Here is a 26,738-nt window from a genome sequence, read left to right on the forward strand (position 1 = left end):
ACACACACATACATTTACATATAATATATCCATCCATCCATTTTCTACCGCTTATTCCCTTCGGGGTCGCGGGGGCCCTGGAGCCTATCCCAATGCGGCCCCGGAGTCAAAAAGTTTGGGGACCTCTGCCTAAAAGCCTCAACTACAATTTGCGTGGTTGTCCCGCCTTCCCTGCCCCTATTGGATGCCAATACACGCCCTCACATTTGATTGGCCAGTGAGTAGCCAATCAAAATGCCACGCAAAGTACTTTCTTAAATGTACACGACACTCCAGACAGGACGTGCCTTCTTCCATGCGTCCCCGTTGTGATATTGGCAAAAAAAAAAAATACTTTATGGAGACGATGCTGCAATGCACGGAAGCGATGCTAAACAACAGTAATCCATCCTCGTTCTGAGATAACCACCGAATGAATGGACAAGCGCTTAACATATTGTTTTTCCTCCAGCAGATGGCGGTCGTGCAACTTCATGGCTGGCCACCGCCGTGAAACGACCCAGAAGAAGAAGACAAAGACAAGGAAATGCCAGATTAAAAACAAGACAGACATGCGACAACGGGATTTATTTTCAATGCTGAATTAAGCGGTGTTCTGGTGACTTCCTTCTGGAGAAAAACACCTCCACGGTTGGTTTTATGCACTCAAAAATGACACTAGATTTAACTTCGTACGTTATTAGAACGCCTTATAAAGGTTGACCAGGCTACGCCCCTGTCGTGATAGATAGGGAGATAAATGCCGGATTTGCCGTTTGGGGCGCGTTGCCCGGCACTGCGTGACGCTATGTAGACAATTACAACATTCAAAACGTAAGGTTTACTAGATTGCAGTCTAGAGGTGGCTTTACTAGCTAGTGTAATGCATGGAATCATGTATTGTGTCTTGGCCAGTCATTAGTTATGTTATCATGTCATTAAGTGAGTCTAGGGCAGGGGTGTCAAACTCATTTTAGATCGGGGGCCACATGGAGAAACATCTACTCCCGAGTGGGCCGGACTGGTAAAATCACGGCACGATAACTTAAAAATAAAGACAACTTCAGATTGTTTTCTTTGTTTAAAAATATAACAAGCACATTCTGAAATTGTACAAATATTATATTGTGTTTTTTTTTTTTTTACATTTACATCCATCCATCCATTTTCTACCGCTTGTCACTTTCAGGGTCGCGGGCATACTTGCCAACCTTGAGACCTCAGAATTCGGGAGATTTGGGAGGTAGCGGGGGTGTATATATTTTCAAGTATTTCTTATATATATATATATATATATATATATATATATATATATATATATATATATATATATATATATATATATATATATATATATATATATATATCATGAATGAGTATCCGTTCGGCCACCGTGTTCAATGGAGAAGTCTGATCTACAAAATTTGCAGGCATCATACCCCTTCCCCTTCGAGCTGTCCTGGATGAACTGAAATAATTTTTTCCAATAATTTTGGAACTTGCAAGGGTACTTCTTCTTCTTACTCGTCGTCGCCATGTCTCTTCTTCGTTCTTCTGCTTCGTCTCTGTTATGTTTTTGGACATTACTACTTGCCGTAGTTTTGAAGCAATGCATGATGGGAATCCGTATGTTGTGTGTCAGTGTATTAACGTGCCGGATGGAATAAACACACGCTCAGAAATCGCTCCGTGCCTGCATACTTTATGGGTTATAGATAAACCTATGTATAACGGAGACATATATAATAGTCTCCTTTTCAGGTGAGAGAGGACGCTAAAGGCAGTGCCTTTAAGGCACGCCCCCAATATTGTTGTCCGGGTGGAAATCGGGAGAAATTCGGGAGAATGGTTGCCCCGGGAGATTTTTGAGAGAGGCACTGAAATTCGGGAGTCTCCCGGAAAAATCGAGAGGGTTGGCAAGTATGGTCGCGGGGGGTGCTGGAGCCTATCTCAGCTGCATTCGGGCGGAAGCGGACAAGTCGCCACCTCATTGCAGGGCCAACACAGATAGACAACATTCACACTCACATTCACACACTAGGGGCCATTTAGTGTTGCATGTTGCGGTTAATAGTATTCTATCTTTGTCGGTATTTATATTTTCTGAATAAATTATGTGATAATGTTCATCAGTCAACTGATTGATGTTAATTTTCAATCCATCTAGATAAAAACATATCAAAATCAAATTACAGTATGTTATTTATGTAGCTTGATCATTTTCCTCGACTGATACTGCACTAACGCCATGTGGTTTAGTTTGTACATATGTAGCATCATCTACAAAGATGAGTTAGTTTCATTCAAAAATTTCAGGTTAATTTTTATACTTGGCAAATTCATCCCGCGGGCCGGATAAAACCTTTTCGTGGGCCTGATCCTGATCATACGTTTGACACCCCTGGTCTAGGGCCTCTTGCAGGGTTTGAAGCTAAAAGCATTTCACAAATGTGTACCCTAATTTAGTCTTATTGTGGGGTTATACTGTAGTGAAGCCATTCCCTAATTAACAAGTGATCCCCTGCTGGCATCACTATGGACTGGACTCTCACACTATTAACTAGACCCACTCGTCGTCCATTGCACCGGTCGCCCAGGGGTTGGGGTCCCCATATTTGCGGTCCCCTCCAAGGTTTCTCATTGTATCCCATCGGGTTGAGCTTTTTTCTTTCCCTGATGTGGGATCCGAGCCGAGGATGTCGTTGTGGCTTGTGCAGCCCTTTGAGACTGTTGTGATTTAGGGCTATATAAATAAACTTTGATTGATTGAGGGTGTACCCCGCCTTCCGCCCGAATACAGCTGAGATAGGCTCCAGCACCCCCTGCGACCCCAAGAGCACAAGCGGTAGAAAATGGATGGGGATGGATGATGGAAGTGTCAAATGAATAATATCCCTGTCATTTCTACAGAGATATGTCATCTGAGGATGGTGGAGATGGTAAAAACGGTGAACCTGTGGCCGTGGCGCCTGAAAGAATGACTACTGTGAAAGGCAATGACAACCAGCATACAATCAAGGCAACGGGCGGGAACACAGACACCAGTACGACCGCCAAAAACCTGGCTCTGCTCAAAAAGCACTCACTGGATGTGAAGTTTGATGTGGGCGAGGAGTATGACGTAATTGAAACCATTGGTACCGGGGCTTATGGCGTTGTGTCGTCTGCCAGGAGACGAGACAATGGTACGGATGTTTACTTCCCAAACCAACCTATCCTGTGTGTATTACAAGCCTACAATTGCTTTGCAGTTTTACTCATTCTTTTTCTGTGCTTTGCGTAACTCAGGCCAGCAGGTGGCGATAAAGAAGATCTCCAATGCCTTTGAAGTGGTGACCAACGCCAAGCGCACCTTAAGGGAACTGAAAATTCTCAAGCACTTCAAACATGACAACATCATCGCTATCAAAGACATCCTGCAGCCGAACCTTCCTCACTCTGCCTTCAAGTCTGTGTACGTACTGTGCTTCTTCTTTTGGTGAATAATCCTACAAAACGCTTCACCTCTCTTAAGAGCAGGCTTCATCCGTTCTTGCTTTCAGATTTAGGACAGCTCTAGTTTGAGACGATGACTGGCATATTTATTCTCTAATGTGGGTACATGTCCCCCAGCACGATGGACCCAGCACCATCCTTTCAGACCATAGCTTTCCTAAGTGTGAAAGCATGAACTGATGAAGCTTGATTGGATGAGAGTCAAAACGTCTTCTTAGACAATGATGTTGGCGTATTTATCCTTTAAAGTGAGGACATTTCTCAACACGAAGGATCCAGCACCATCCTATCAGATTATAGCTTTCTAAGTCTGAGAGCATGAATTGATGAAGCCTAGAGATGTCCGATAATGCCGATATTATCGGCCGATAAATGCTTTAAAATGTAATATCGAAAATTATCGTTATCGTTTATTTAATTATCGGTATCGTTTTTTTTTTTTTTTTTATTAAATCAACATAAAAAACACAAGATTAGGACACCAACCCAAAAAACCTCCCTCTCCTCATTCACACAAAGGGGTTGTTTCTTTCTGTTATTAATATTCTGGTTCCTACATTATATATCAATATGTATCAATACAGTCTGCAAGGGATACAGTCCGTAAGCACACGATTGTGCGTGCTGCTGGTCCACTAATAGTACTAACCTTCAACAGTTAATTTTACTCATTTTCATTAATTACTAGTTTCTATGTAACTGTTTTTATATTGTTTTACTTTCTTTTTTATTCAAGAAAATGTTTTAAATTTATTTATCTTATTTTTTTTTAATTTTTAAAAAGGACCTTATCTTCACCATACCTGGTTGTCCAAATTAGGCATAATACCGTAATTTCCGGACTATAAGCCGCTACTTTTTCCCCTCGTTCTGGTCCCTGCGGCTTATACAAGGGTGCGGCTTATTTACGGCCTGTTCTTCTCCGACACCGACGAAGAGGATTTGGGTGGTTTTAGTACGCAGGAGGAAGACGATGACACAATGATTAAAGACTGACTTTTCATATACCGGTAGGCTGGTTATTTTGATAACGTACAGGCGAGCACTTTGTATTACTTTGCACCGTTGTATTATTTGTACTCTGCGCGAATGCTGTTCGCCATCTCAAAGATGTGAAAGTTTGATTGAATGATTGACAGATTTATTGTTAATAAATGGGACGCTTTGCGTTCCCAAACAGTCATCTCTGTCCCGACAATCCCCTCCGTGGTAGCAGGAACCCCTATATACTACGCTAATTACACATCAAAACCCTGCGGCTTATAGTCGGGTGCGGCTTATATATGGAGCGATCTGTATTTTCCCCTAAATTTAGCTGGTGCGGCTTATAGTCAGGTGCGGCTTATAGTCCGGAAATTACGGTAATTTGTTAATTCCACGACTGTATATATCGGTATCCGTTGATATCGGTATCAGTAATTAAGAGTTGGACAATATCGGAATATCGGATATCGGCAAAAAGCCATTATCGGACATCCCTAATGAAGCCTATTTAGATGAGAGCCAAAATGTCCTCTAAGACAATCCGAACAGCGTGGTTGTGTTTATTTAGTGTTGTCCCGATACCAATATTTTGGTACTGGTACTAAAATTATTTCGATACTTTTCTAAATAAAGGGGACCACAAAAAATTTCATTTTTGGGTTTATTTGAACAAAAAATCTTACGGTACATTAAAGATATATTTCTTATTGCAAGTTTGTCCTTAAATAAAATAGTGAACATACTAGACATCTTGTCTTTTATTAGTAAGTAAACAAACAAAGGCTCCTAATTAGTCGGCCGACGTATGCAGTAACATATTGTGTCATTTTCCATTCTATTGTTTTGTCAAAATTATTAAGGATAAGTGGTAGAAAATGAATTATTAATCCACTTGTTCATTCACTGTTAATATCTGCTTACTTTCTCTTTGTTCTATCTACACTTTTGTTAAAATGTATTAATCACTTATTCTTCTGTTGTTTGATACTTTACATTAGTTTTGGATGGTACCACAAATTTGGGTATCAATCCGATACCAAGTCGTTACAGGATCATACATTGGTCATATTTATAGTCCTAATGTGTCCAGGGACATATTTCCTGGGTTTATAAACATAATATAAGTTAAAAAAAACGAAAGAAGATGTGATGCCAAAAAATATCGACCTAATCATAGTAGTACCGACTAGATACGCTCTTGTACGTGGTATCATTACAGTGGATGTCAGGTATAGATCTACCAATGGCGTGAGCTACGGTGTGTAGTGAAGCATATTTAGCTATTCCTTGTCCTGCAGGGATGATAAGAAATGTACTTTATTTGTTGCCATGGAGGCAAGGATTAGTGATTTAGAAGGAGCGGCTGACAGCGGCTGGACTTTAGCTGTTAGCTAGCTAGCCATGTCTTAAAGCACCTCTTCCGGTGGGCGTTTCCGTGTTATAACTTCACCTTTATCGTTAGTTTTTAAGCCAAAATGTGTCCGTTCTACCTTTTCTGTCTACACACATTGTCTGTTTGTAAGTACTCCGTTTTTGTGCGTTGTCGAACATGCTCGTCTGCTCATGAACCAGGCATGACACGACGTGACGACGACGGGGGGTGGTGGACCGGTACTTTTCAGAGGCGGTATAGTACCGAATATGATTCATTAGTATCGCGGTACTGTACTAATACCGGTATACTGTACAACCCTAGTTTAATTCAATGCCTTTAAATGACTTGATTATAAAGTAAAACGCACCGGATAATAAAGTGCACTTTTCATGAACAGTTGGGTCTATTTTCATACAAAAGGTCGCACCGGATTATAAAGCGTACTCAAGGGGTCGTATTATGATTTTTTTTTCACACATTTAAAAAACTTCCTTGTGGTTTACACAGCATGGAATGGTGGTTCTTTGGTCAAAATGTTGCATAGATTATTTTTTACAGACCATCTTTAAGCCGCTTTCTGACCGTCTCTTCAGGATGCACAGTTTTGTGGGTGGTCTTATTTAGGTAGTGAGTCTACTGTCTGACAGATTTGTTTGAACTGAAAGTTACTTAGGAATAGAAATGGCAACAGCGTAGGATGAATGCCCCATAATAGGATAGAAAAAAGGTAGCCTCTGCGTATTGACTGGAGCGCAGACTGCAATGTTAAAAAGTTAAAGTACCAATGATTGTCACACACACACACACACTGGTGGACGCGCGCACATTTTTGGGAATTATCAATAGGTAAAAGTTAGTTTTTCATAATAGGTCAAAGCACAATGGTGGACGCGCACAAATTTTCACGAATTATCAATAGGTAAAAGTTATTTTTTCATAATGCGAAATGCTGAACATGGCATTTTTACACACTAAAAAAATAACGAAGAAGCTTCACAAACACATAGGATCAGCTCATTGTTGGTAGTAGTGATTGCGCCCCTGTAGTGACGTGAGTGCCTTTTGACCAATCATTGAGGAGATTGCCTGAAACCAAGTTGGCCATACAGTCTTTACACATGACTCTACTATTGCTTATGTGTGACTGCCATCTACTGGTCACATTTATCATTACACCAGGTACCACAACCAGAATTAATACATAAATATGGTGCACCGGGGTTAAAGGCACACTGTCCATTTTTGAGAAAATGAAAGGGTTTTAAGTGTGCATTATTGTCCAAAAAATACTGTAAATATTTGCTTTTAATGCCAGTACCTTGTAGCATCAGTTTGAGTTCTCTTGTTTCTATTCCTTGTCCTTGTAGGTATGTGGTGCTGGACCTCATGGAGAGTGACTTGCACCAGATCATCCACTCTACCCAAACGCTTACATCAGAGCACACCCGCTACTTCCTGTACCAGCTTCTCCGTGGCCTTAAGTACGTGCACTCAGCCAACGTCATCCACCGTGACCTTAAGCCCTCCAACCTACTTGTGAATGAGAACTGCGAGCTGAAAATCGGCGACTTTGGCATGGCTCGGGGTCTCAGCTCGCACCCGGAGGAGTCCCACTCTTTCATGACTGAATACGTGGCGACCCGATGGTACCGCGCTCCCGAGCTGCTGCTGTCTCTGAATCACTACAGCTTGGCGATCGACATGTGGTCTGTAGGCTGCATCTTTGCCGAAATGTTGGGGCGGAAGCAGCTTTTTCCAGGAAAGCACTATGTCCACCAGCTTCAGCTCATTCTGTCCGTGCTGGGAACCCCTCCAGAGGGGCTAATTGGTGCTATTAGAGCTGACAGGGTCCGCTCATACGTTCAGAGTCTTCCATCTCAATCCGGTGTGCCCTTCGCCAAAGTCTACCCCCAAGCTGAGGCCGAGGCTTTGGACCTGCTGGCGTCCATGCTGCGCTTTGACCCACGTGGGCGCATCAGCGTGACTCAAGCGCTGGAACATCCTTACCTCGCGAAGTACCACGATCCCGACGACGAGCCTATATGTGTGCCAGCTTTTGATTTTGAGTTTGACAAGCTTCCGATGAGCAAGGAGCAAATAAAGGAGGAAATCCTGATAGAGATCCAAGACTTTCATAGGAACAAGCAGGCCTCTCGCCAAAGGCTCCAGTTCAAGCCCTTGGCGAGGGCCAACGGAGGAGGAGGAACTGCAGCCCCGGATAACGGCAACCAATGTGTCTCCCCAAGCTTGGCAGAGTCCACGCAAGGTCCGATAGATGTTGGACAAGCCTCACACGTCCAGCAAATGAGAGACGCAGATTCCTCACAGCAAAAAGAACCAACCGAGCCAAACTGTACGTTCACACACCAAATGCACACCTCTAACAAAGACGCCCTCAATTTACCGTGCCTCACTAAAAGCGAAAGCGGCCCGGTTGATGTGGACATGCCCAGCGCCAGTTCGGACAACGGCCAGCCGGAGACCATAGATCTAACCACACCTGTGTCCGGTCACGATGGGGAACCAATGTCGGACAACGTGGTCCCCAGTCAAAGTCCTCGGTCTCAGCCGGGCCAGAACCAGCCCCCTTCCTCCATGACGCCTTCTCTGTCGCTGTCAGTGGCCCAAGTCCAATCACTGTCTCACAACCTCTCACAATCCCTGGCAAAAAAACAGAGGCCACTGCAAGGCACCGGAGATGGGACCAGAAAAGAAGGGGCCATATCGGAAGACACCAAAGCAGCTCTTAAAGCTGCTTTATTCCGAAATAAAGCCAGGGGAGGTATGGTTGGATATTTAGGCCTTGTGCTATTCTAGACTTCAGGATTTATGTATTTTTCAATTTATTTTTTCTGCTTATTTGCGTTGTAGATGGCGGCGCGTCCACTCTGGGTACCGATGCGGCCGCCACAGGAGGAGGAGCGTCCTCATCTCTTTCTAATTTGGACTTGCGCCGGCCCGTCACGGCTCAGGAGCGCCAGCGTGAGCGAGAGGAGAAGAGGAAGAAAAGGCAGGAGCGGGCGAGGGAAAGAGAGAGGAAACTTAAAGAGAAGGAGCGGCGAGAAGGCAGGCGGGGGGACTCGCTGGGCGGGGTTCTACTGAGTGACAACGACAAAAGCCTCTTACAGCGCTGGACAAAGATGATGGACGGCCGCAGTGACGGAGGGAAGAATAAGGACTGTAATGTGAATCATGCTGTTGGGTGTGAAAACGCTGAAGGATTGCCCAACAGTAAAGCAGACAAGGATGCGACTAAGTTTTTATCTCATGAGCAGCTAATCTCTCAACTTGGAGCGAGTCAGGCCACATTGGTTCATCCTCCCAGCAAAAACCAGCACTTACTTTTCTCAATGAGCCAGCGGAAACCAGCAGATATTGTTGTTGCTGTAAGCGGCTGTGCAGACCTCATGGCCTCCACCGGTGGCTTTGTTAAGAACAACGTGCTCAAACCTCACGACAAGAGCAGCAACCCGAGCGCCTTCAACTGTTTGGGTAATTGGAGCGGACAGCAATTAGAGACAAGGCCGTCACAACACGCAAAGGCACACAGGACACCGCCTCAGCCGCAACAGAACTTTCTCCAAAGTCAAGCGCTATCCAACTCGCAGACGCAACTGCTACCCCTGGAGAGTTTTTTAACCAAGGGCCAGACTACAATAAGCACCAGCGATACCAACGGCCACAATCACCTCAACCATCACGTCACAACCTCAGCTGCTAACGGTGGACCAATGGAGAAACTGTGCTCCTCAGTAGGGGAGAAAGCAGGGCCACAGACCACCAACGCCCTCTGTGGGCCCTTAGGGGTGCCCTCGCAGGCTCATACCAGTTTGGGATTCACAGATACAGGGCAGCAAGGCCCCTCCATCGCTCCTGACATCCACACAGTAACCCTACAGCTCTCCAAGTCTCAGGTGGGTCTCAATCAAATAGAAAATAGAAATCAAAGTTGGATCAATCCAATTTGACCTTCCCTCTCTCAGGTCGAGGACGTGTTGCCTCCAGTCTTCTCCGTCACCCCTAAAGGCAGCGGGGCCGGCTATGGTGTGGGCTTCGACTTGGACGATCTTCTCACCCAGTCGCTCACAGAGCTGCAACACTGCGACCGTGACAGGTAAAATCTAATCTACAGTGCACCCGGAAAGTATTCACTGGGCTTCACTTTTTCCATATTTTGTATCTTTATTCCAAAGTGGAATAAATTCAGGTTTGTCCTGAAAATTTCACACATGTTGCCCTATAATGACAATGTGAAGTTTTTTGTTGTTTTTGCAAATGTGTTACAAATGAAACAAAATCACATGTACATTAGTATTCACAGATTTTGCTCAATACTTTGTTGATGCACCTTTGGCAGCAATTACAGCCTCAAGTATTTTTTAATACGATGCAACAAGCTTGGCACACCTATCTTTAGGCTGTTTCGCACATTCCTCTTTGCATCACCTCTTAAGCTTCATCAGATTGGATGGGAAGTGTTTAATTTCATCCAGAATGTCTCTGTACATTGCTGCATTCATCTTAGTCTTGTCAGGGAGGTTACCAAGAACCCGATGGTCACTCTGGCATTATACTGTGGAGAAAAGGAGAACCTTGTTGAAGGACAACCATTTCGGCAGGCCTGTATGGTATAGTGGCCAGGCGGAAGACATTTCCTAGTAAAAAGTTTGCCAAAATGCACCTGAAAGACTCAGACCATGACAAACAAAATGTTTTGGTTTGATAAGACAAAGATTAAACTATTTGGCGTGAATGCCGGGCGTAATTTCCAGAGGAAACCAGGCACTGCTCATCACCAGGCCAATACCATCCCTACAGTGAATTATGGTGGCGACAGCATCATGCTCTGGGGATGTTTTTCAGCAGCAGGAACTGGGAGACTAGTCTGGATAGAGGGAAAGATGAATGCAGCAATGTACAGACACATCCTGGATGAAAACCAACGCTTTCAATCCAACCTGATGGAGCTTGAGAGGTGCGGCAAAGCGGAATGGGCGAAACAGACCAAAGATAGGTGTGCCAAGCTTGTGGCAGTGTATTAAAAAGACTGGAGGCTGTAATTGCTGCCAAAGGTGGATCAACAAAGCATTGAGCAAAGGCTGTGAATACTTATGTACATTTGATTATTTTATTTTTTTTGAAATACATTTGCAAAAAAATTAAAACCCCTATTGCATTGTCATTATGGGGTATTGTCTATAGAATTTTGAAGACACAAATGAATTTATTCCATTTTGGGATAAGGCTGTAAGATAAAATGTGGAAAAGTGAAGCGCTGTGAATACTTTTTGCATGCACTGCATCCTCAATTAGTCCCGGTTGTGCACACGCCAACGCTTCTTTGTTTACAGTTACGATTCAGCTCCGCTTTCGGCCTCCCTCTTATCTGATTGGAGCGAAGTTCACCGCATGACTCCGGCCGACCTGGAATCACTGCAGCAGGAGCTCCAGCTCGGTTCTCCCATGATCCTCTCTGATTCTATTCCGCCTGACGCCTGACTGAATTTTTCCTTAGATTTAATTAATTTATAAGTAGTTCTTGTAAACTGCATTACTGAGCTGTTGATTTTCACTTTGATGCCATCTTGAATTGTAAAAAAAAAAAAAAAAAAAATCTACCTTTTGTCAGCCTGTGAATGTTAACACACTAGTAAAATTTGACTTTATACCATCTATACAGGGTGTTTTATTTTAAGAGGGGAACATTCCAAGTCTGTTTTATTGGCCATGTTAACACAATGAAACACTGAAATTACCAAGGAGAATGGTGATGCTAAATATACATTAAAAAAAAGGGTTAGGACAGTTATGAAACTTAAGCTCCCGTTTACTTGGTCACATACAAAAAGCATACATGTATTTAAGATATTCTTGCTCTACGTTGGCTTGGCTTTAGTGTTGTAACTAAAAGGTGAAGAATAAGATTCTGTTTGGGCACGCCTGCCTTGAGCCTTTGTGATGGGAATTGATGTAAGGACTTGTATTGTAAGAAATTTATTTGAAACAAAACAGTATAGCTCATGGTTGTTATTCAAATAAGAAAAGTATCGAAAATCACATTTTACATCTAAAAACGACAATTATTTTACATTTCTTGGTGTATCCATCGTAAGGTAAATTTCTTCATTTGGCCCGGTTTCATATTCCCTAAAATCCTCTTATAGCCTAAGCAAGTTGAGCACGGTGCACAGCGAGCCGAGCAGAGCCGCGGCGGTCCCCCCTAGCTGGTGCCGATGACCTCGGCCATATAGCTGGACATCGGGAATGTTGTCTCTGATGAAGCTGGAGTAGCTGGTGAGTCTGGCGTACACACCTGGTTGGTTGGCCTCAGCACAGCCCAGCCCGAAACTCACCACTCCGGCTTGCACCCAGGTCCCGTTCAGCATCTGACAGACGAGGGGCCCTCCTGAGTCACCCTGATGGGGCAGGAAGGCGGCGTCACAAGGCACACGTGAATGTAGACAGAACAACATAAAAGCTGACCCAACAATACCTGGCAGGAGTCCTTGCCGCCTCCTTGGTAGCCAGCACAGATCATGTCATACAAGATGTCCACCTGGTTCATCTGGTACATTTCCTGACATGAACCCTGCGAGATGATTGGCAGCTGCACCATCTGCAGAGGCCCTGCTCCTGGCAGGGGGACTGGGCAGGGAACAGAAGGAAAAGGGATGAGGACATTTTTAACATTGGTTTTCAATCATGATTTTGATTGATTAATTGCATCTAAAATGAACATTTGCAAATATATATTTTTGCATGATTAAAGACAAACCCCAAAAAATCTGCTAGTGTACTTTTTGTTAATACATTACATTGACCACCCGCAATGCTCATTAAAAAGGTTGTTTGCTACATATTATTCCTTAATGATTCCCCATTGTTGTTTGAGGGGTTTGAGTGAGTTTACTAGGTAATTTTCTTTTAACATTAATTGTAGTTGGCAGAAGAGTTTTTACACAAAAAAATACATACACATTTAAGGAGATCTTTTCGTCTTTCATGACTTATAAATCTTGTTACCATGGTGGATACTTGTGTTGATCTATGCATTTTGGTGTGAGTTTGCATGCATCCATCCGCACCCCGCGACCCCGAAAGGGACAAGCAGTAGGAAATGGATAGATGGGCTTGCATACAGTTTTAGACGCCTCCATTTGCAGGGTTTTGCAGTCTTTCTACGTTGTGATGTCATAGAGAGGTGGGCCATTTAGTAAAGCGCTTAACTAGAGGGCTGTGAGGACACAAAAAAAGTAAGATAAGGTATCCTTTTCATCTAATCTTGGCATGTGCCTAATCACAAAGACGTGAGACATGCAGTGCAGTGAATGCCACAAAGAGCAGCTGTTTCATATGCAACTCTACATCGATCGGTGAGTGTGCAGGTGAATTTGTATAATGCTTTTGAAGTTTATTTTCGACTGTGTATTGTAGTGACGACTTCAAGATATACATTTTAAACAGTGTATGTTTTGAAAAGATAAATTATGATACTTTTGGCAGGGATGAGGCATGGTTTCATTTGCAATCTCTGAATGCCTGAAAAGAACATCTTGCAGACCGACTCAAAGAAAGGGTTATAAATGTGACTGCGGAGCAAAATTTACACTAAAGAATATCCACTATGTCTTATTTAGACCACAAAAAAATCACCATAGGTCCCCTTTGATAAAGCACTTAACTGGTTTGCCTCGGACTGTAAACCAGTCGAGACAGAATCAACAGCGCCTCTGCTGGTCGCAGTTAAGTAGTACCCCATTTTGCCTCAATTGTAATAAGATAAGATAGACTTGATTTATCCCACAACAATCAGTATATCAATTTTTACAAATTCAGCTGGTATGGGAGTGAGATTATTATTACACAGTTTACAATACAAATGTAGACCATTAACTAGTTTATACAGTTGAGGACAGAATTATTAGCCCTCCCAAAAAAATTTTTTAAAAGTATTTCCAAGTGCTGTTAAAGAGAGGAAAGCATTTTAAACACAGCTTTATGAAGCATCCTAATTTCATTTTGGATGCTTCCATTATCTTTTTTTGCACACAGGAACAAAGTTAATTCAAACCAAAAATGGCCAGAGTCAAAATGATTAGCCTCTGATGCTAATAGGCAATTGTGTGTCCTTACTGGATAACAGCATGTCATCTTTTGTTACAGTTTTCCACAACATCTCCAGAGCAATCCCAGCCCAGTCTTTGGCAAACCTCTCAAGCTCCGCAGGATGACGGTCTCCTGCCATGGACATTGGTCTTCAATTATCCCTCAAGAATGACGATGGGATTAAAATCAGGACTTTGTGCGGGCCATTTAAAAATATTCACTTTGGCCGTCTGGAGGTCATTCTTCACTAGGAGTGACATACGTTTTGGGTCGTTATCCTTTTGATAGACAAAGCGGCGGCCCATACCCAGTTTTGCTGCTCACTGCTTGAGGTTTTCCTCAAAGATTTTCAAATATCCTTCTTTCTTCAGGATTCCTTCCACCTTGACAAGATTCCCAGTTCCAAATGCACTGAAGCATCCCCACAGCATAATACTTACACTACTATGTTTCACTGTGTGGACCGTGTTCTTTGGGATGTATGCTTCTTTCTCCAGACATAAGCAGTGTCTCCATGGCCAAAGAGCTCTACTTTTCTTTCATCTGACCAAAGGACACGCTTCCAGTATGCATAGTCTTTCTCTAAATTGTCCTTTACATACTTCAGTCTGGCTCGAATGGGTCTTTATTGCAGAAGTTGTTCTGCAGCCTCACAGTGCATTCCTGTGCAGGGCTCTAGTGATTGCACTACAATTTCAGACTTGGCCAAGTCATTCAGTAGTGTTTTGGCAGTTGTTCTTTAGACATCTCTCACTAGCTTTCTTTCCAGACTTTGAAATATTTCCTTTCCTACCTCTGCCAGGCTTGTTTGGTATCATGTTACGGTCTTTAAAGTTTTTGATGATACTTCTCACTTCAGTTCTATCACTTGGAAATGCTGTGATAACTTTGTGTATCCACCTCCTGCTTTGTGTGCATCAATGATTTTTCTTAAGTTTAAACTGATTTATTTTGCTTTTGGCATGACGCTTTCTGAGTCCTGAATAATCCAGAGTGAACTGAATCTTCTGCACTGCTCTACAGATCCCTCTTCCAGAGTCAGTGTTCACTGGTGACTTCAAATAGGTTTGATTAACCAGAGCACATCGCTTCCAACACTTGCTGTCTCTCAAACTGCTGAGAGTTTTTAACAGGGCTAATAATTTGGATTCTAGTTATTTTTGGTTTTCGGGAAATAACTTAGTTCCTGGGTACAAATGAAAAAATTAGAAGCATCCAAAATGAAAGTAGGGTGCTTGGAAAAGCTGTGTTAAAAATAAGTTCTCTCTTTAACAGCATTTGGGAAATACTTTTTAAAACAATTGAATTCTTATGGGAGGGCTAATAATTCTGTCCACAACTGTACATGTATTTGCTAACTTTTAGGCAAACATATTCTCTATGTGTAAAATGTATTAACAATACAATGTTTTCATAATAATATAAATCAGTCAAAATTTACCATCAGAGCGGATGTTTCCCCAGCCGGTGGCAAAACATGGCATGCCACCTGGGAACAAGGTGCCAGAGGCAGGCAGGCACACAGGACGGATCCAATCTGACCAGGTCAATGGGGTGGACAGCCGCACCAGAGCCACATCCTTACCGCTGTGAGGCTCGACATACCCGGACTGGATCACCACGTAGCTCACGCGGTGCGTCGACTGGTGAGGGTTAAAGCCGTTCAGCTGGTAGCGGCCGGCGTATATGATGTACGAACTTACATCGGACGGACTGAAAGGAGAGGAGAAATGCCCACTCGTTGGTACAGTGGAAAATCGATTTACGAACCCCACATATTACAAACTTCTCGATTTACATACCACAGATCAAAAAAAATAATGCTTTGATGTACGTACCTTATTCATTGTGTGCGAGTTATTGTGCTAATTGCTACTTGGTGTGCTTTTTAACCATTTTACAGCATGTTCCAAGTTTTGCTAGCTCAATATGAGTCCAAAGAAAGCAATGGACAAGCGATGTGTGGTTTGAAACATTCAGAAAGTATCCACATCAATGTCAACAGTGTCTGCCTCATCCCACTTCCCACTTACTTTGGCTGAACACAAAGGTTAACCAACAAGGCAAAGTGTATTAAAAAAATTTTTAATTCCTTATTGTAGTTGAAGGGAAACTGCACTTTTTTGGAATTTTGCCTATCGTCCATAATCCTTATGACAGAAAAGTACATGGTTTTTTGGCATTGTAATTTGTAATAATCTGCTCATTGTAGTTGGCTAGCAATGCTGATAATTGGAGCAATCCATTCTGCCTCTAATAAATAAAAATGCCAACAATACTTTATTTACATTCCGTAACCTGTAGAATAATTAAGCTGCGGCAAGTGTTTTTGTTAAAGCGAACACTGAGGAACTGTTTTTCTAATGTAGTTATGTCACCTTGCTCAGAGAAACTCACACTTTTTTCACATTAGCAAGCGTAGGCTTTTGAGTTTGTAATACAACACTGTCATAGGACATAATTCTGTACTGACTGAAAAACAATCGTTTTACAGTATCTGTAAAGTATTAGCCCAAATGTAATTTCTTTAGTACACAACTATCACGACAGTGTATGTAGTTGTACTAACAAGTATGATGTGCTGCATGTATCATGATCAATATTATATTGACTTACTCGATGGGCAGTTGTCCACTTGGTCAAGCTGGCCGGGGACGTTTTTTCCAGTTAATTTTAGGTAGGTGGAAAATAGTTTCTACTACTGCAGGGTTTGTTAGTGCAAACACAAACCGTTTGTCTTTTGTTGTCATGCAGTTTCTTTGAGCAGTATCCTCCTTGCCAGATACAAGAAGGCTTTCCGTCGATAGAAACATTTGTGTGCCACTCAGTGCAGCAGAAGCACTCTGTTACTCCGTTTCTGTCGGCATAGCTTGGCAAGCTCCACATTTACACTCTTTTGGCCCCGTCAGCTTTGTTTCACCCTGTCTTCGTGTTCGCTCAGCTTCTATAACCAGCAGTTCATTCTCCATATATTCAGGTTCAGGAATCCTAATTTGCCCCAAAATAGTTGTCTTCTTAGTCTATTACAAAGTCTGCCATGATTAGAACACACATGTTAATGTTGACGGAAGTAAGAACACACATTTTTTGACGGAAGTAGGAAGTGTGTTGCTATGGGCACTGAAATAAACGTCTTCCTTCTGGCAAAACACCTCTTTGGTCCACTGGCGCCGCCCAAATCAAACAAAAGTACCAGTAGAGTGGAAAAACAAGTTGCCTCTATATTGTAGCTATTATATATATCTGATGTAAGACACAGAAAGACTTACAAAGTGTGCAAGTAAATAGGTATGATCAAAATAGTATAAATCTCACAGAAATTCCCGAGCCATTTTGAGAGATAATGAGCTAGCCAGTCACGTGGTCGTGTGACGTACAGGTAGGAACCGCAGATTCTTTCCCTACCAACAACAATGCAAATCTTGCAGACTTTGTGGGAGCCACTTTGGGAAAAAATATGGTCCAGAACCTTATATTTTTTTATCCTGAATATAAGGAGGGTGAGCTACAAGTTTTATAAGCTGTGGTAAACAGATCCAGCTTTAGTGAAACACTAAACATCATGTAGCAGTATTGCTAAGTGCTCAACAAGAAATACAAACTACAAACATAATAAAATGATCACTCACCGTACGATGTCTGCTCTCACTATGAGGACGACTGATAGGATCTCCATATCTACCCATTTAGATGAATAATTAATTTTAATCCACACGACGAAGGGTTAAAAAAGTTGCTGCTGAGTCTGACACTGCCTTCTACTGTAGTGTGTTTGTCTCCATTTTCGGATATGAACTGAATGTCACAGAAGAAAAACTTCTGGATTCATGGCTAAATCCTCCTAATATTCAGATGAGAGGCATGATTTATAATCTAGAAGAATTTTGACGAGCAAGACTGGATGATGCGGTAGCAGAACGGCAGCAAATAAGACATCACCGGCGCGGCCGGCTCAATGCTGCAGTGCATAAGCTTCTTCTTCTTTAGAGTTTCATGGCAGTTTGCATCAATGTATGTTGCTTTACTGCCATCTTTAGTTTCATTTTATAATCACATTAAAGTATTTCCTTGAGTCCAACGCAGCATAAACTATAGTTAGCTCTCGGTTATCATTGCTAAAAATACTTTGTCTGCGTTAGCGCTTATAATAACAACATTACTGATATTAGAATAATATTCAGAACACAAGATGTAAATAAGAGTATTGCTTGCAGGTTTTGGATGGTTATTTAGAGAGTTTTGTGGTCGAAAAAGAGAGCCCACATAGACTCCATTGTTAGCTGACTTTTTATTTATTTACAACTTAGAATGCATTAAAAAAAACTAAAAACATGTGTAAATGTCCTATACAGGGATTGTGAATGATAGATAGCACATTTTTAATTTTTGCGTATTTCCAGTATGACTGATCTGATAACATGGTCAGAGTGTAGAAGCGTTACTACAGTGACGTCAATCTCAAGAAATAGCCGAACGTATTTGGAGCGGAATATTCAAAATGGCTGACTGAATTTGTGGCATTTTGTGATGTTTAGACGGTATTTTCACATACTTTGCGGATTGTAAATACAATTGGATATGGTTTACTGGATACAATGAAACGCAAATAAGAATATAAAGTCAACTTGTTTTTCCACTCTACTGGTACTTTAAGTTGGGCTTTAAGGAGTTTTGTGATTTCACCACAGGACTAGTGACAATGTGTGTGCTTTGGCGGTTGCATACAAAAGAAGGACAATTCAGTTGTTGTTTTGGTCTTGTTATTAAATAGAAAGTTGATCTATCACCCCCTTTATGTTTATTTGACATACAGTACCATATAACGCTTTATATTGTGTTTAAAGTGTATAAACTTTTCCGAAAATATAGACTTTGAGACTGAAACCAATTATTTATGTTTACATTTGTTCTTATGGAGGATTTTGCTTCAACACACAAACTCTTATATTTATGAAACATGTTAAAAAACAAATTAAGTTTGTAAATTAAGATTCCAATGTACAGTAATTAGGACACCCCAACATATACATTCACTGGGCAGGTGTGCTTAATTCTGTGAAAGTTAGTAAGCATCTTCAATTTCAAAATGCACCAAGACAAGACTATATGAGTGAGTCGGAGCTGTATAAACTTCCACAAAAAAATTATTTCATGGTTTTTAACTGTTAACGCTGCTTATCAATAGATACAATAGGGCTGTGTTTTGTCTACTTAACACAAAGCCAAAGCTAACAACTCCACAGTGTAGAATGTATTAATATATGTCTTTAAATTCCATTTGTGTTATGAAAAAAAGGCAATACATGTTGCCTGGGATTCAAAAAGGACATCCTCACCATGTGACGATTGACTCGAGTGTGCCAGAACTGTGTGTGTGTGGGTGAGTGTGTGTGTTCTCACTTGGGGAAACAGTGAGCCGCTGACAGGATCCAGTTCTCCGTAACGATGGAACCTCCGCAGACGTGACCAGTAACCTCTGTCTGGAGGCCAAAAAGGAATACACGTGAGTCACCTTGGTATCACAAGTGGATCCCTCGATCTTCAGGTCAACTTCATAAAAGATACTTCAAGACTGCTTGGAAACACACCAGATTAGGGATGGACCGATTGTCAGCTAGGCGGTGAAATTTGAACGTATACCAGACTTTTATTATCAATAAAAGCTTTTTTCCCCCGCAAACAACTACAACAGCACTACATCAGCATAGACAATATATACAGATATCATACCAGAATTTAAAACAATGAAATAAATTAGTGAAGTGTGCAGCTGAGATAGGCTCCAGCATCCCCCGCGGCCCTGTAAGGGACAAGCAGTAGAAAATGTCTATCCACTCATCTTCTTTTGCATATCCGAGGTCGGGTCGCGGGGGCAGCAGCCTAAGGAAAGAAGGCCAGATTTCCCTCTCCGTAGCCAGATAATAAAAAAATTATCTCATTGTCAATAATTCTCCCCAAATGTGTTTTGATATCTGATAAGGCATTTGTTTGCGTTCTTCCCCGGTGTGCTCAGCTACTTTCACCACTGCGCTAACGTGGCCAAGTCAGCACTTTCCCTCTTTCTATTGCAGTGATGATCAATGGTACGTCTCCAATTTTCGCCGGGAAACCCAGTTTTTGTCTTTCTTTCTTAGATGGTTCGCAGGCACGGCTTGTTTGTTTTCACTTCCGCAGCAATAGAGTCGCTCCACAAGCCTGCGCCCACAACACTCGGAGCCTGGGCTCTTTAAAAGCAGAGATACCCGTAAGGGGGAAAAAAATTAAATAAGGAATTGAAAAATATCAGCTGGGGTCAAAATGGGCCTTTGGGGGTTCAGGGTGCGGTGCCTGCCCCCTGAAGTTGAAGAGATTTTACCATTTTTAAAACGCTTTAGAAGGCATTTCCTACATAGAAATTCTGTAAAAATGCAATTTAAAGAAAATAGCCTGGGCTAGTGTTTTAAATGTATTAAAATATAATTTTTCTAAATATATTGAAGAATAATGACATAATTATGATAACAAATATTGTAATTGTAAAAACTCAAATATTTTGTTTGAATAGTGAGTCACTTAGTAAATTAATGGATGTAAGATTGCATTCATGGTGTCTGCTACAAGTATGTGTTAGTTCAATTAGGACATTAAGCTTTTGATTACATGTAATCTTAATAAATTAATGATTATAGGAAACTTTATAGCGCTTTGTAGTCAACTTTGGCAATGCAGCACTATATCTAGTACAAGTTACGGGGTTTAATAGTATTTTAAACCATAATTGAAATCATGAAACATAATATCTAGTATGTAAATTATGAAAATTACTCACCGGGCAGTTTGTGGTTTTCTTTTCTCAATATTTTCTTTTTTGCATTTTTGACACTATAGGTGGGAATCTCATGGTTCAATTACGATTCAGAAACTACAATTCGATTAAAAAATCGATTATTGATGCATCTTTAATTTATGTATATCGATGCAGTTTACATTTATTTTTGTTTCACTAAATAATCGTTTATCACTTGCAACAATTATAAACACTGCATTTGTAATAAGAAACAGTTAAATTCTCATAACATTTATTATGTCATATTTAATGTCTGCACCATAAGTGCCCTATAATAAAGAAGCTGGTCGGATCTCTTGGTGATTAGGCTTGCTGCAGTCAGCCACATTTTAGAAACGGTCTGCATTACATAATTTACAATAAATAAATCGATTATCGACGTTTACTAATCGATTTTATAATCGTCCATGTCCGAATTGCGATTGATCTAAAAATCTATTTTTTCCCCCACCTCTATTTGCTACCTTCGCAATGCTGTTTCAATGACAACCAACCTTTGCCACCATATATGATCACTTTCTCATCGCAAAGACCGCAAAGTGCTTTGCCCGAATCTTTGTGCTTGAAATTAATTTCGAAAGCGGGCATTCATCAACTTATTTTTCTAACGACGACCAATTCCAAGAATTCTTTATCCCCACATCCTACCGAGACACTGTTCTATGACATTTTGAAAAATGTGTGAGCTCAACAGAGTGAGCAATTCCAAAACTTGCATGTGTTATTTCAAAACAAAATCACTACACAGTGTTTCCCACACATTCATTTATTTGTGACGGCCCGCCACGAAAGAATTACGTCTGCCACAAATAAAAAATTTTTTTTTTTTTTTTTTGTCCTGTCCAGCTTCTCAGGCAAATTATATAGTTGATGTAGATGCCCATATAGGCTGTTCAGGTTTACTTTACAAAAGAGAAGTGTAGGATACTTCTCTTGTTGCCTTATTTGTATTTGACCACTACTGTTTTCTGTTTATTTGTTACTGACTGTGGCAGGACCTCTGCCTCTGTTTCCCTTTATGTTGCTGGTAAATAATATAGTTGTAGTAGTAGGCTAAAGTTAAATTATTGGGGACAGCGTGGCGAAGTTGGTAGAGTGGCCGTGCCAGCAATCGGAGGGTTGCTGGTTACTGGGGTTCAATCCCCGCCTTCTACCATCCTAGTTACGTCTGTTGTGTCCTTGGGCAAGACACTTCACCCTTGCTCCTGATGGCTGCTGGTTAGCGCCTTGCATGGCAGCTCCCGCCATCAGTGTGTGAATGTGTGTGTGAATGGGTGAATGAATGTTGAAATACTGTCAAAACGCTTTGAGTATCTTGAAGGTAGAAAAGCGCTATACAAGTATAACCCATGTATCATTATTTATCATTTATTTAGTAGGCACTAATTAAAGGGGCAGAGCTTTAAGAGACATTTTAGCTTTTATATTTTATAAGATATATTTTTTGTAAGAACCACAATTAATACATATATTTCAGTGAATAACTTATTGTTCAAATCTGTATATAAATATGTACATAAAGTGTTGTAATTATATTGTAAAATGGATGGATGGACGTTTAAAACAAAACTGTTATTATTTATTAGTAAGTATACATTTTTTTAGCCTTTTTAGAGAAAATCATATCATTGTAGTAAATAAATAATTTCCCTGGGAGATTTAGCATACTTTTTAATGCAAATGTTGATGCTCCTCTGACCCACAGCATTAGACACTGGTTAAAAAAAAGGTATTGGTAAAATCCCCCAACATTGTTTGATGCTAAAGTAATCACAACATTTGCGTCGCATAAAACATGTTGCTACTTGTCAGAAGTTTGATTTTAAAAAATAATTTAAAAAACTATACTAGTATTGCTTTTATACTGACACGTAACTTCTTCCCGGAAGTGAAAACCAGTGATGGTCTACGAAGCTAAAATGGCTGTTGTACAGCAAGCAGCGCGCAAACTATCTGAGTACCAAAGAGACTTAATCGTCCTGCAAAAAGCAGGTACGAACAAAAAATATAACTATGCAATGGAATAGATCCCTATACATTATCAATAACAGATCTGTCGAGTTATATCAAGGATTATCCGTCGGCAGCGTTCCCAGACATTTAGAACTATTGTGCTCCAGACGCCATCCTACATGACAAAACAGATGAAACCTTGAAAAGCATGGAAGTCTACAACTTCTTTGTGTGTGGCTGCGATAAAGAAATAGGTATCAAGACTCTCCAAGATTAATATGCATAGTTTTTGCTAGGATTTAACTTCGCGTCCACTGATGTTTTTTGCTTTTGCACACAGTTTTTCTCTGTCTTTATTAAAATATAACTATAGATGTCAACATTGTGTATGTGCTGAACGCTTAATTTATAATTGTTGTCTTTAGTAAAAGCGTAACTCTTTTAGGTTTTGCTCACATTTTCTTTATTTTATTTAGATTCACCAAGTTGATGCTTTTCCAAACACTCGTCGTAAATGTGTTTAAGAAATACAAATATCAAGATAATACTTACCGTATTTTTCGGAGTATAAGTCGCTCCGGAGTATAAGTCGCACCGGCCGAAAATGCATAATAAAGAAGGAAAAAAACACTGGAGTATAAGTCGCATTTTTTGGGGAAATTTATTTGATAAAACCCAACACCAAGAATAGACATTTGAAAGGCAATTTAAAATGAATAAAGAATAGTGAACAACAGGCTGAATAAGTGTACGTTATATGACGCATAAATAACCAACTGAGAACGTGCTTGGTATGTTAACGTAACATATTATGGTAAGAGTCATTCAAATAACTATAACATATACAACATGCTATACGTTTACCAAACAATCTGTCACTCCTAATCGCTAAATCCGATGAAATCTTGTACGTCTAGTCTCTTACGTGAATGAGCTAAATAATATTATTTGATATTTTACGGTAATGTGTTAATAATTTCACACATAAGTCGCTCCTGAGTATAAGTCGCACCCCCGGCCAAACTATGAAAAAAACTGCGACTTATAGTCCGAAAAATACGGTAAATGGGAAATAATAAACGTTAAAAGCATATCAAACAAACCTTTAACAAAGTGATAACTGCAAACACATGCATTATTCGACTCTGCTGCATTTAACTGGAGTGTGAGCTGCTTTTCTCGTCGCTTCGTAAAATCTTGCACTATTCCTCCCTTTTTACTTACTTTTTGAGGAACTCTGAAGAAACGTTTATCCTTTTCGCAATTTGTACAGCCAAAAACAACACAAGCATTAGGTATTTTTTCTTCGAGAAAGGCTAAATGGCGCTTAGTACATATTGAAAACAGAGCTCATGTACAGTGTATATACCCACCCCCCATTTTTTGTATATATTGTTTTTCAAATCACCTGACATGTATACTGTGTATATGTATATAATTTATCAATTTTTTTAACGTAATTTTTTATACACATGTTACAGTTTGTATATCTTTTATTATCGAATGTATCAAATGTGATGAATATTTAATGGACCACAATAGAAACAAGCCTTTTGGCTTTTTGTGCCATCCAAACTTCTCAATCAATCCAAAAAGCTAGCTTGACCACCACCAGTATTAATTGGGCGCGAGCCGGACGTGACATCAGTAACATCTCAGCAATTGTTATTAATCACATAAAAAGTTAGTAGGGGATACATAATATCTATAATCATTGACATCGCGCTGCTACTGTCTGAATAAGGCACAGAGCTCCCCCGGTAAGGGATAGAGAATTTCGCACGACACCCGCCGGCTACAAGTCCAGTAACGTACCACAATGACATCCACTTTTACTGTAAACATCATCCGATCAGAAATTATGGGGTGGAAATTGAATAATGAAAATCCATCCATCCATTTTCTACCGCTTGTCCCTTTCGGGGTCGCTGGAGCCTATCTCAGCTGCATTTATTCGGGCGGAATGCGGGGTACACCCTGGAAAAATCGCCACCTCATCGCAGGGCCAACACAGATAGACAGACAACATTCACACTCACATTCACACTCTAGGGCCAATTTAGTGTTGACAATCAGCCTATCCCCAGGTGCATGTCTTTGGAGCTGGGAGGAAGCCGGAGTAACCGGAGGGAACCCACGCAGTCACGGGGAGAACATGCAAACTCCACACAGAAACACCTCGAACCTTATTGTGAGGCACGTGCACCAACCCCTGTTTCACCGTGCTGCCCGAATAATGAAAATATCGGCTCCAAATATTGGTCATCAGCCTCAATGACTACTAAAAATTGGGTATCGCCCCTGAAAAAAAAATATTTTCATCTCTACACCAGATACCATCAAAGGGTGGGGGAGGAGGAGAAGCACCGGTGTCTGCATGGACCCACCTGTATGTCCACCTGCCACGGCCACTCCCCGTCGGCGGAGTCAATTCCTCCCACAATCCTGTTCTCCAACAGCGGTGGTCGACCACAATCTATGGCGTAGGATGAGGCCAGAAATCCTAGAAGTTAACATAAAACACATTTTTAAGTGGGGTACATAAAGAAGAACATAGCAGGGTTGGCACTTAAGACAAATATAAACAATAAATAAAAGGTCATTTTTACTATTAAAAAATAATGTGTTTCAGTCCGTAAATGAATAATAGCATATAAACTGTAGCAAAAGTGCTTATATTTCGTACAGACCACACACATGAACGGATACTAACAATTCATTGACCATATATGGACTTTCAGGTAGATACTAAAACACTACTGTCAACGACAACGCACAACTCGGACTGCACAAGCTTTTATCATTTTGTTTGAAGAAACTGTGACGAACAGCAAGGAAATGGTAACAAATGAATACGAGTTCACGTAATGACAGGTTCTATATGTTCCGTTATATGACCAAAAAAAAAGAGGACAAAGAAAACAAAGACATGGCGTCGACAGGGAAGAAGTGGAGGGCGGTCACTCACCTGTTACGCCCAAAAAAACGCAAATAAACGGTGGCTTAACAGACATTCTAAAGGGTGTTTAGCGTCACAAATTAAGATGTAGTCCAGCTCAAATAAGGAGTTAAGCGGGAAGTTAGGTTCTAGAGTTAGCTAGAATCCGTAGAAAATGGCGTTTGTGTACGTCGTCGGCCTTTCCGCCTCGTGAGTGTTGTTTTTGGATCGAATAAAAAAAGGAAGATAAATCCCGGTTAAAGTGCGGCAGTGCAGTGTTCGAGTCCAGTAACATCCACAACTAAATCCAGATTGAAGCGCAAACGGCTTCAGGCACATTCCAGAAGGAGAAACTGCAACTCTCAATCATCAACCTACCTGGTTGCCCGAATTGACCAATCAGGAGGTGGCATAGTGGATAACCTGAACCAATGGAATTAGAGGAATTCAAGAAGAAGCTCCTCCCACCGGAATTGTGCAAGACATGTTTAGGGTGTACCCCGCCTTCCGCCCGATTGTAGCTGAGATAGGCTCCAGCGCCCCCCGCGACCCCGAAGGGAATAAGCGGTAGAATGGATGGATGGATGGATGTTTAATCCTTTGTAAATACTTATCGATAGGATACGTTTATTTTGTTTCTGTGGTGTAGTTTAAGTAGTTTCATCTTGATTTCAACATTGATTTTGATTCATAATGTTTCATGAAAAAAAAATAGACAAGAGGACTGAAATAGTTGCTAATCACAGGAACCATGTAGACCACAAGTGTCAAACTCAAGGACAGGGGGCACAACCTGGCCCGCCACGTCATTTTATGTGGCCCACAAAAGCCTGGAAATAACATGAATTAATATGTTTTATTACTACATGTATTTCCATTTTGACAGAAAAAAATACATGTACTGCATGCGATTGCATATTCTTTAAACTGTTATAATATCAAAAACTGCAACAAAATATATTATCATACATTTCAGAACATGTTATTGTTGAAATATAAATAAATACTTAAATATATGTTTGACTTATGATTTCAAAGCAAGTTATCCATCAAATTGTATGCTGTAAATATGATATTAGATT

General features: G+C 40.9%; 2 protein-coding genes across 3 annotated transcripts; one reads left to right on the top strand and one right to left on the bottom strand.

Annotated features, from left to right (window-relative positions):
- The first annotated feature begins 346 nt into the window (after positions 1–346).
- mapk7 (mitogen-activated protein kinase 7) lies at positions 347–11,811 on the top strand. Of its 2 annotated transcripts, XM_062055781.1 has the most exons (8): positions 347–380; positions 455–630; positions 2,890–3,164; positions 3,268–3,433; positions 7,201–8,615; positions 8,705–9,747; positions 9,817–9,947; positions 11,185–11,811. In XM_062055781.1, exons 3-8 carry the CDS (start codon positions 2,894–2,896, stop codon positions 11,330–11,332), a joined length of 3,174 nt encoding a protein of 1,057 aa, XP_061911765.1. In that variant the 5' UTR covers positions 347–380; positions 455–630; positions 2,890–2,893; the 3' UTR covers positions 11,333–11,811. The 2 variants fall into 2 exon arrangements, with proteins under 2 accessions (XP_061911765.1, XP_061911764.1); XM_062055780.1 differs by lacking the exon at positions 347–380 and having other exon boundaries at positions 439–630.
- On the bottom strand, positions 11,677–26,033 carry zgc:92313 (uncharacterized protein LOC436869 homolog). The gene is made up of 6 exons (XM_062055784.1): positions 25,687–26,033; positions 25,106–25,221; positions 19,340–19,419; positions 15,381–15,652; positions 12,327–12,478; positions 11,677–12,249 (listed from the first exon to the last, which is right to left on the bottom strand). Exons 1-6 carry the CDS (start codon positions 25,730–25,732, stop codon positions 11,992–11,994), a joined length of 924 nt encoding a protein of 307 aa, XP_061911768.1. The 5' UTR covers positions 25,733–26,033; the 3' UTR covers positions 11,677–11,991.
- Between the last annotated feature and the right edge of the window lie 705 nt (positions 26,034–26,738).

Source organism: Entelurus aequoreus, linkage group LG08, assembly GCF_033978785.1.
Source record: "Entelurus aequoreus isolate RoL-2023_Sb linkage group LG08, RoL_Eaeq_v1.1, whole genome shotgun sequence".
NCBI lineage: Eukaryota > Metazoa > Chordata > Actinopteri > Syngnathiformes > Syngnathidae > Entelurus > Entelurus aequoreus.